The 11763-nt window shown below is 36.2% G+C and overlaps 2 protein-coding genes across 2 annotated transcripts; both read left to right on the top strand.

The window, feature by feature from the left end:
• The first annotated feature begins 755 nt into the window (after positions 1 to 755).
• Positions 756 to 1462, top strand: LOC133669872 (metalloendoproteinase 3-MMP-like). Its single transcript, XM_062090198.1, has one exon. The coding sequence runs from the start codon at positions 776 to 778 to the stop codon at positions 1460 to 1462; it is 687 nt and encodes a 228-aa protein (XP_061946182.1). The 5' UTR covers positions 756 to 775.
• Positions 1463 to 6374: 4912 nt separating this feature from the next.
• On the top strand, positions 6375 to 6710 carry LOC133669871 (metalloendoproteinase 1-like). The gene has a single exon (XM_062090197.1). It carries the CDS (start codon positions 6375 to 6377, stop codon positions 6708 to 6710), a length of 336 nt encoding a protein of 111 aa, XP_061946181.1.
• The last annotated feature ends 5053 nt before the right edge of the window (positions 6711 to 11763 follow it).

Below are 11763 nucleotides of genomic sequence, written 5' to 3'. Positions count from 1 at the left end.
GGGCTATGGAGACGATTTTCCAAGTCAAAATCCTTCTTTCAGAGTCATTTTGTGATTCATGTAGCTAGTCAAGCTCGTTTCTGTGCGTGTTTCTCATTGTCTGTTGTATCAATTTTATTGACCATGCGTGCATATCACACACCTAGGATAATTAATTATAGATTTATGTCAGATTTTATTTTCCCTATAATTATATAGCTATTATCAAATCAACTAGAGCATTATATAATTATGATATATATATTTATGGGGTCTTGAACTACACAAAAAAATAATAATAAAAATGACAGACTCATTGAACAAAAAATTGGGAAAATTGACTTCTTTACACTTGTATTTGTTACAGAACAAATGCATGCAATGATAATTTTTTTGGGTACTTAATTTGCGATTAGGATTAATTCAAGTTCTGAAAATTGCATGTAAAAGTGTTGAATATATAAATTATCCAATAAAGTGTAGAAAATATTTAAGAATAGTCCACTGACTATAAATTATACTCGCTTTGTATGATGCCATTATTGAGAAAGGGATCAGCAACCTTTTCACATTAAGTGTAGAAAATTAAGTCCTCCGGCTGCTCGCCCGTGATGGAAGGGGCATGGAAAATGGCAATCGGCGATCACTCTGCATTAGGGAACTGCACTGTTTTCTGTCAACGAGTTCACATTAGGAATATTTATCCAATTTTGGTTGATTGGTGTATAAATAGACATGCAGAGATTACACAAAATCAAGCAGAAAAAGAGAGCCCCTCTCCTTAAAACAACTTGCAATGGCCACTAAACTCTCTCATCTTTACGCATCCATCCTCCTCCTTGTTTTTGTTCACCCTTTCACAGCTCAATCCAGGACTTTGAAGTCCAATACTTTTGAGTTCCTTCAAAACCTGGAGGGATGCCAGAAGGGGCAAAATGTTAAAGGGCTCAAGGAGCTCAAACACCACCTCAAAAATATTGGATACTATCCAAAAGATCATCAGCATGATATGAAGCTTAGCGATGACTTTGATGAGATCTTCGAATCTGCGCTCAAAACCTACCAAAAGAATTACCGTCTCAAGGTTAGTGGGAGTCTTGATTCTGATACTATAAAAGAACTTATGATTCCTCGATGTGGAGTTCCTGATCCCATCAACCACGATACATCAAAACAAGCAGGCAGAACTGAACACGACAAGAAGCCCAGCAAGTTCCACACGGTTTCTCACTACAGCTTCTTTGATGGAACGCCGAGGTGGCCATCTTCCAAATTTCATCTCACTTACACTTTCAGCTCAAGTGTCCAAGTAATTGACATGCAGGAACTGAGGTCTGCATGCTCACGAGCATTCCAAAAGTGGGCAGACGTAACCCAGTTTACATTCCAGGAAGTTTCTGAAGGATCCCAGGCAGATATTGTAATCGGATTTTGTAAATTGAAAAGAGAGAATAGAATTTGCTGGAATGAATACTTTTATTGATCACATAACGTGTATATATACAAGAGCATTTACAGTCATTCCAATAGGTTAGGAATCAATTACTGTCCTGTAGTTTATCTTTCTATAGAATCAGTTTTACAGTAGGAATCCTGAAGTATACATGTTACCTATTCCTAATAGGATTCTTAACACTCCCCCTCAAGTTGGAGAGTGGATATCCTGCACTCCCAACTTGTAGATCATAGGAACAAAACTTTCTTTCCCCAGGGGCTTGGTAAAGATGTCTGCCAATTGATGCTCAGAGTTTACATGTCTTGTTATCACGGAACCGTCTTGGACCTTATCTCTAATGTAGTGGCAATCCATCTCGATATGTCTAGTGCGCTCATGAAAGACTGGGTTGGCTGCAATATGCAGTGCAGCCTTGTTATCACAATATAACAAAGCAGGTTCATGATGCAAAAGCCCTAAATCCCTCAAAAGGCATCGGAGCCATGTCAACTCACAACATGCTCCTGTCATCGCACGATATTCTGCTTCCGCAGAGGAAAGTGAAACTGTTTTCTGTCGTTTTGATCTCCAAGATATCAATGAAGGGCCAAGGAACACGCAGTACCCTGTGGTGGATCTCCTAGTTAATGGACAGCCTGCCCAATCTGAGTCTGAATAAGCCCTCAGTTTGAAATCAGTGTTTGAGGAAAAGAACAGGCCTTGACCAGGCGCACCCTTCAGGTATCGGACAACCCGAAGGGCTGCTTCCATATGAAGCTTTCGAGGTTGGTGCATAAATCTACTCAAAACATGCACTGCATAAGTGATATCTGGTCTTGAAACAGTCAAATAAATCAATCTACCAACCAGTCTCCTAAAACGACCCGGGTTTGTGAGCAAATTGCTCTTGTCTGACAATTTTAACCCACGTTCCATGGGGGTATCAACAGGGGCTGCACCCAATAACCCTGCATCCTCAATAATTTCCAATGCATACTTCCGTTGAGTAATAAAAATTCCATTTTTGGAGGCTGAAAACTCTATACCAAGGAAGTATTTTACGGGGCCAAGATCTTTAAGATTAAATTGACTATGCAGGAATTTTTTAGTCATAGCAACACTAACAGGATCATTTCCAGTAATCAAAATGTCATCAACGTAGATTAAGAGGGCAATGAATGACTTATCTCGTTGTCTGGTAAATAGAGAGTGGTCGGCCTGAGATTGTTTGAACCCAGCAGAGCAGATAGCTTTAGAGAATTTTGCAAACCATTGGCGTGATGCTTGTTTCAACCCGTATAGGGACTTATGGAGATGACACACTAACCGATCCTCCCCCTGTCGAAGTAGCCCCGGCGACGGAGACATATATATCTCTTCTGAAAGATCACCATGTAGGAAGGCGTTATGGACATCTAATTGATGGAGTGTCCATCCGCGTGCTGCAGCCAGAGCAAGTAGACAGCGAACGGATACAATCTTGGCAGTTGGGGAGAAGGTGTCCTGATAATCAATTCCCTCAAGTTGGGTGAAACCCTTAGCAACCAGTCGGGCTTTTAATCTCTCCACAGAGCCATCGGACCGGTGTTTGACCTTGTAGACCCACCGGCAGCCAATCAAAGTTTTGCCCGTTGGTAATGGAGTGAGGGACCAAGTGCCATTATGCTGAAGTGCCTGTAATTCAGACTGCATAGCTGCCTGCCATTCAGGATGGGCAGCAGCTTCTGAATAAGAACGAGGTTCTGTGATACTGCTGATTGTGGCAATAAAGGAGCGATGTAGAGGTTGATATCTGTGGTAGGAAACATAAGCTGCCAGTGGATAGCGGGTGCCTTTGGGGGGACCGGGTAGGGAGGAGGATGATTGGGCAGTGTAGACATTGGAGCAGACATAGTCACTCAGTTTGGCCGGGGGGCCAGCATGGCGGCTGGATCGACGAGGCGGGGTAGGTGTGGGTGGTATGGTGGTGTTTATGTCAGTGGAGGGGGTTGGTGGTTCAATTATGTCTGATTCCAGTAAGAGAGGAGTGGATGGTGGATTAGGATGAGCAATCGGCAGTGATTGATTGATAGAAGGATCGGTGGGCTTTGGGCGGCGGTTGTATGTGCGGAGAGAGGTGGGGGGATGGGTAGATGGTGTGTCCGGTGGGTGAAATTGGGTGGTTTGTGATGGTGGTTTTGGCAATGGAAAGGGGATGGAAAGATTGTGATCGGGAGTAATTAATGGGATGGGACCAGGGTCATAATGTTGGGAAAACAAATTGGGTTTGGCATTTGCAAATGGGAAGGTATTTTCATGAAATCGCACATCACGGCTAGTAAAAATTTTTTTGTTTGATAAATCAAATAATTTGTATGCTTTTTGACCGGTAGGATAACCGATAAAAACAGAAGGAATGGAACGAGGAGCAAATTTATGAGGAGTGTGGACATTGGTAGCATAAGCTAAACATCCAAATACGCGAAGATGAGAAAAAGAAGGTTGTTTTGAATAAAGAATTTCAAAAGGAGTTTTGAAAGAGAGGACATGAGAAGGGAGTCGATTGATGATGTGGACAGCAGTGAGGGCACATTCACCCCAAAATTGGAGTGGAAGTTGAGCATGAAATCTCAAAGCGCGAGCTACTTGTAAGATATGACGATGCTTACGTTCCACAACCCCATTTTGTTGAGGCGTGTAAACACAAGAATGTTGAAAAAGAGCTCCTTTTTCTTGAAGGAAAGGGCGAAGTGAGAGGAATTCTCCACCATTATCACTTCGAAGAATTTTAATGTGAACTTCAAATTGAATGAGAACATAATTGAAAAAATTTTTAAGGAGTGATTGTGCCTCATTTTTATGTTTCATTAAAAAAATCCATGTGAAACGTGTAAAATCATCAACGATAGTGAGGAAGTAATGAGCACCAGAGAGAGAAGGGTGTCGATAAGGACCCCAAATATCACAATGAATCATTGCAAAAGGTTTTGTAGAGGAAATCACACTAGGATTGAAAGGTAAACGACTTTGTTTTGCCAAAGGGCATACAGAGCAAATAGTGTTGGACTGAATGGAAAAATTTAAAAACTTCTTAGCAATAAAACGTAGGCGGGAAGGTGATGTGTGGCCTAAGCGATTATGCCAGAGATCAGTGGATGAGATGGTAAGGTGGCAGGTTGGTTGAGTGATGGTGGATGAAGGGTTGGTCATATTTTGCTTTGTTGCTAGAGCCACCAAATAGTAAAGCCCGTTATGTTGTTTACCCAAACCAATCATCCTCCTCGTAACCAGATCCTGCAAAAGACACCAATAAGGGAAGAAAATTATTGAGCAATTCAGGTCTCTTGTCAAACGACTGACAGATATCAAATCTACTTTAAATGTAGGTACACATAACACATTGTGCAGATAATAGACAGAATTAAGAGGTAAAGAGCCCTTTGCAGCAATTTTAGCCTTTTCTCCACTAGGCAGTAGTACTGGAGGTAATGTGCATTTGTTATGCTGATCAGAAAATAATTTAGAAGAAATGTGATCTGTCGCTCCGCTATCAATGATCCAACTACGGGATGTGACTTCAGACAAACCTGGTTTAGATACGACATTTGCATGAGAGCTGGGTCCTTCATTTTTATTATCTAAAAGTGATAGGAGCTGTTTCAATTGTTCCTGTGAAATCCCGATAAGTGGTTGTCCATCTGCTGGAGAGGCTTCTTTGGACACATGATTAGCTACTGGATTTTTTGTTCTGAAATGTTTTGACCCTGACCCGTACCTTGTCTTTAGGTGACCCGGTGGGTACCCGTGTAATTCATAGCAGGTCTGTATCCAATGACCCGCTTCTCCACAATGTGAACAATAAGGGCGTCCTCTGCCTCCACTAGAGCGCCGTCTGTCATGCTGAAATCGTCGTTCTCCACTGGTATTTTCTGGTGATTTCTCTTGTGATCTGAAATCATGTGACCCATATGAGTGGTGGAATTGCTCTGGTTTCCCTGTTCCTGCACTAAAATTGCCAATTCTTCTACTGTTGCTGTGTCGAACTGCCATGGCGGCACTGCTACCAGAACAATCACCTGTAAGCGTTGAGCTTAGGAGACGCTGTTTCTCTTCTTGTGAGATTGAGGAGTATGCTTGACGAATTGAAGGGAGGGGATTCATTAGCAAGATTTGTCCGCGAATGGCACTGTAAGAATCATTCAATCCCATTAAAAATTGCATCAATTTTTGCTGTTCTTGCTGTGTTCCCTGTATTGTGTTGTTATAGGAGGATAGTTCATCCCACAGTCCTTTCAATTTCGTATAATATGTAGAGACTGAGAGTTGTTCTTGCCGGAGACAAGCAATGTCTCGCTGAATTTCAAAGATGCGAGGTGCATTGCTTTGGGAAAATCGTTCATGTAGATCTTCCCATACTTCATTGGCAGTTGAGTAGTAGATGACGCTATCTGAGATTTCTGGGCTAAGAGTGTTGATGATCCAAGAATGAACCATATCGTTGCACCGAGACCATGCTGCATATTCTTCATGATTGATTTCTTCTGAGGGAGCTTTGATTGTGCCATTGACAAACCCTAATTTATTCTTGGAATTTAAGGCCAGAGTCATGGCTCTTTTCCAAGTAGAATAATTGTCTCCATTTAATGGTTTTGAGATCAGGATTAATCCTGGATGATCTGAATGGTGAGTGAAATAGGGACTTGAGATATTTGTTTTTGAAGAATCCATAGAAAACAATGGAAAGGAAAAATCGAAAGAAAAGATGCTAAAGATTGTGAATTTAGGATCGCAGCCTTAGCTCTGATACCATGTAAATTGAAAAGAGAGAATAGAATTTGCTGGAATGAATACTTTTATTGATCACATCACGTGTATATATACAAGAGCATTTACAGTCATTCCAATAGGTTAGGAATCAATTATTGTCCTGTAGTTTATCTTTCTATAGAATCAGTTTTACAGTAGGAATCCTGAAGTATACATGTTACCTATTCCTAATAGGATTCTTAACAGATTTCAAAGTGGCAATCATGGTGACCGGTACCCTTTCGACGGTCCGGGACGCATACTAGCCCACGCCTTTGCACCAACAGATGGGAGGTTGCATTATGATGCGGACGAGAAATGGAGCACCAACCCAAGCACAGATGAAGTGGACCTGGAATCAGTAGCTGTTCATGAAATCGGGCATCTTCTCGGACTCGATCACAGCATGGATCAAAATTCCATTATGTTCGCAGAAATTCCACCAGGAACTATCAAAAGGGATCTCGGTCAGGATGATATTGCTGGCATACGTGCTTTGTACTCCAATTAATCACGAAGCCCCCGCAATTTGCTAGTAAACAAGTTACTACAACGCTTCTAATTAAATCTGTGTCACAGGGATAATAATTAATTACGGTTGAAATATCTACAACATGTAGCTCTCTTCATATATAAAAAGTAGACGCAAGGCTGCAATTTTATTGTTTTGTCACTTTATCGAACATAATATTCTTATTGGTCCTTTAAATGTCTTATGAGAAGTGTGTTTTGATAAGAAATATTTATTTCAATGATAAACGAGGTCTCTTTCTTTAGGTAAATTACACTTGAGGGCAATAATAATAAAAAATACGTTCTTATTATAACGTAGAAGTGGCAAGTAATTACCTAAAAGACATTATGGATATATTTTTTTAATTAAGTCGAAACACAAATATTTGATAAACAAAATGAGTTGTAGATGTGAACCTTAAATTCATAGCTTTATTCTCTAAAAAATAATACTAATAAAGTATGTTTCTTTAGAAAATTTACAAAACTTTAAATAGGCTAAAAAACCTATATTAATTAGGAAACGAAATAAAAAACCAAAAATACTAATAAAATAACCACAACATTTGAAATCTGAATTAAATAAGGAAAATATCAAAACTATCTAAATCGAGGCACTTAGGAGAGAATTTTGATAACTTAAGATTCGATAGTCTATATAATCATCATTATATAGAAAACAACCTCTAAAAACTCCTGTAAAAATTTAAATTTAATTTAATTGTTAAATTAAAAGTTATGATCCTTTTAAATTATCATTTTAAAATGGTATAAATAGACCTACTCTTGAATCTATACCTATTCCACTAAACAATAAATACATTTGCCATCTATATAATTTGTTTGAGGTAACTTATCATATAGTTATAACAGATTTATATCTATTTATTTAAAATTACTTGTTATCTTAAGTCTGACTACAATATCAAAACATAAATAGTGATAAAAAATCTTTGTCGGTAATTATTGACGTAAATATGGAAGAAATATGTTCTATCTTGAGTGTATTGGGGGTAATTATTTTCTTGTATTTTGTTTATTTTACAGTGGGCATTGTTGTTATTTTTCTTTTTGTACATTTTTCATTGTCTCCGTGTTCTTATAATTGATATGGTATTCTGGGCAGCTTTTGTGCATACTATTTTTAATTTAAGTTAATTTTAGGTGTCAAATTTTGCCCACAATGATAGGCAAGTAACATGTACCCTATAGCAGCAGGTAATCTATATTGCCTTTGTGCTGGTGCCATAATCCGAGTCCAAACATTTAGGGAGAGGGATTGACTTGAAAATTTCAATTTATTTTTATCTAAAACATATAAAAAAACATTATAAATATTTTTATAAATCACCTAACAACCATAAAACACCTTAAAATCACTAAAAAAAACTCTAAATGAAACCTAATCTATATTTTCAAGCATTTTTATATGAAAAACTACCACTATCAAATTTTTTTTTATTGAATAGGACTCATTAACATTAAAAATAATGATTTTTGTAGTTGAAAAGTGGTTATTCATCAATATTAATTTTTTTTATTATTATTTTCAAGTTACTTTCTATCTTTTCTTTTAAACTTAATGATTGAAATGTTAATAAATCAAACTTTCATATCATAATTAAAATCTCAAAAACTAAAGGTACTATAGAGTAAGAAAAAGAAAGCAAATGGACTAACAAGACTTTTTCTAGTAAATTTTAGATTTGTAATGAGATTTCTCTTTGTTTTATATTTTAATACATTTCATTGAATTTTATCTTGTCAATATTGACACAACCTAGCATCCCAGCATGAATTGTGCGAGGAGTGATAAGGGTGAAGGTGTATCAATGGCGACAACTTCAACCCGAAATGGTACCTAGTTCAATATATCAGCTAAGAAAATTTCAACAAATTGATTGAGCAAGTCGTGAAGACAAGTTATAAAGTTGTAAAACTCTTAACTTTATACGTAAAAGTTTTTCTTATGCAATGAAGTCAACTCAAACCAAATTACACTCGTCGGTCTTTAAAGCTGAACTTTATGAAAACATTTTGGCTAAGAAGACTTGATCCAACTTTTCATACCCTGTTGCCAGACGGCTGTGAAGGGTGAAGACTTTTACTGCACTGTTTACATTCTTGCTTTTGGTAAACTATCTCCAACCCTCGGACTCCATGCTCCAGCAATAACAATCAATACTGTAATGCCAGATTTTAAAGGGATGAACTCATGATATTGAAAAGAGTTATTTTCTTTTTTAAGTTTTTAAATTTGAACTTTAAATTTAATATCTAAAAGAATATATTATATATTTTTTAATATCTATCTATAAATCATAAAGTTGATCCAATGCTCTAAAGCATGGGCTATATATGGAGACGATTTTCCAAGTCAAAATCCGTCTTTCCGAGTCATTTTGTGATTCATGTAGCTAGTCAAGCTCATTTCTGTGCGTGTTTCTCATTGCTGTTGTATCAATTTTATTGACCATGCATGCATATATATCACACACCTAGGATAATTAATTATAGATTTTATGTCAGATTTTATTTTCCCTATAATTATATAGCTATTATCAAATCAACTAGAGCTAACTTATAGTATATTAAGCAGCGGATGATCATGGGACCATCCCTTACAATTTTAATAAAATTACATTAGATTTACTTTTTCGTATGGGAAAAGCTTTGCTGATATTTCCCTCACAGTAAACACCATAAATAAACTTTGCTGACATTTCCCTCACAGGAAAAGCTTTGCTGATATTTACTTTTTCGTATGGGAAAAGCTTTGTATGATGCCATTATTGAGAAAGGGATCAGCAACCTTTTCACATTAAGTGTAGAAAATTAAATCCTCCGGCTGCTCGCCCGTGATGGAAGGGGCATGGAAAATGGCAATCGGCGATCACTCTGCATTAGGGAACTGCACTGTTTTCTGTCAACGAGTTCACATTAGAAATATTTATCCATTTATTTATTGACTGGTGTATATACTGAATTACCCTAAAATTGTTAAAGTGAATCCCTGTAATGTGATGTACAATAATGTTTTATCCCAAGATTGTTCTATCTAACGTTTTCTTGCTGTAGATTATAGCTAGATTCTCTACGTGAAAGTACTTATTACACAAACCAGATTCATGGGAACAAAAAACAAAGTTTAAGGATCACATTAAAAAAAAATAAAAATCAATAGCACAAAGGCTGATGCCTTTCAGAATTTTCTTCAATTAATTTAATAGATCATTTATGTGCGAGAGTGAAGTTTGAATCTCTCTTGTAATAAAAAAAAAACTTTTATTTCTCTTTTTTTTCTTCCTCCTCTTACTTTGGCAAGCAGATATTAATTATTTAAATTTTATTATTATATGAATAAAATTTAATTTGCTTATTACGAGACCTACTAAAAATAAATATTAAATTCATATAAATATTTGTTTTAATATAACTTTGATAATATATGTTAAAGTAATTCAGATCAAACATAAAAGGAGGCTAGAATTCTCAATAAGATGTTTATTATGAGTGTTTAAGTTAACCTAAATACAAAGAAATTATATATAGGTTAAACTGAAAATACTATTCTACTCTTAATAAATAAAACTAGATAAATATTACTTAACATCTCCCCTCAAACTCACGATGCAGTATCTACAAGCATCGAGAGTTTGCCAACTAGAAAACAAAAACGAGATATGGAATGCGTCTTGGTAAAGAAATCTGCAATCTGTAAGGAAGAATGAACAAAAGGCAAAGTAATGGTGTCATGCTTGAGATAATGACAAGTAAGATGACAATCGATCTCAATGTGCTTAGTTCGCTCATAAAAACCAAGTTGTGAGCAATCTGAATAGAACTCTGGTTGTCACAATTCATAGGAGTAGGATGAGAAAAGAAAACTCTCATATCAACAAGTAACCAACGTAACCAAACAATCTTTTTGGTAGTAGATGCCATGACAGAAGCTGAAGGAAAGTCGAAATACCAGATTTTGCAGAAGCGAAAGACAAAATATCACTCCAAATTTTTTATTTTTCTTGCAAAAACTTAACTCAAATACCAAATTGTAGAAACTGAAGAGAAGACGAAATACCAAAATAATTGCAAAGACAAGCTGATACCAAATTGCAGAAACTGAAGAGAAGATAAAATACCAAAACAATTGCAGAGACAGATAGAAATACCAAATTGCAGAAGCTGATTTCAAATTGCAGAAACTGAACAGAAGACGAAATACTAAAACAATTGCAGAGGCAGAACAGAAATACCAAATTGCAGAAGCTGAAAAATCTAAAATAAAGTTTCAGATATTAATTCTTCAGCTGCAAGCACAAAACTTGATCTTCATCCTCCATCTTTTAATAGGTCAAACAACTCATGTCTGATGTTTTGAAAAATGAATCTGAAGTTAAGCTTCAAAGGAATGCATTGAGAATGCTGGAACATCCTACAGGGAATGAAGTGGATGATGATAACAATTTTGATACGAGCAGTAGCTCTGACATTGGTGAACATGATTTCTACAAGGGCAGCGAGTTCCATAAAATTAACAAGCTAAGGGTTCGATCAACTAGGCTCTGATACCATGTTAAAGTAATTCAGATCAAACATAAAAGGAGGCTAGAATTCTCAATAAGATGTTTATTATTAGTGCTTAAGTTAACCTAAATACAAAGAAATTATATATAGGTTAAACTGAAAATACTATTCTACTCTTAATAAATAAAACTAGATAAATATTACTTAACAATATATACTTGGTAAAATATAAATAATGATAATATAAATTTAGAAAATTAATTATTCAAGAATACAGTTCATGGAAGAACAAAGCAATTTAGTTTTTTGATATATTAAAATATTATATAATCGGGTTTGGAGATTACTAAAGGCTGAAGACATTAGAATTATTGGAGTGGATAAAAAAAAAGAGCAAAATTGAAATAAAATTAATAACAAACGTAAAGACAAATATATGGTTAATTTTTGGAATGGGTGCGAAATAAGTTTTTTCCCTCTCTAATAATCTTTTATTCGAAGGATATAATTAAAGAAATTCAAAC

Source organism: Populus nigra, chromosome 12, assembly GCF_951802175.1.
Source record: "Populus nigra chromosome 12, ddPopNigr1.1, whole genome shotgun sequence".
NCBI lineage: Eukaryota > Viridiplantae > Streptophyta > Magnoliopsida > Malpighiales > Salicaceae > Populus > Populus nigra.
The sequence above is the reverse complement of the archived record's forward strand: the minus strand, read 5'-3'. Positions and strand labels throughout refer to the sequence as shown.

Excerpts from the sequence above, each read along its gene's own strand:
- LOC133669871 (XM_062090197.1), top strand. The coding sequence starts at position 6,375 with ATGTTACCTATTCCTAATAGGATTCTTAACAGATTTCAAAGTGGCAAT.
- LOC133669872 (XM_062090198.1), top strand. The coding sequence starts at position 776 with ATGGCCACTAAACTCTCTCATCTTTACGCATCCATCCTCCTCCTTGTT.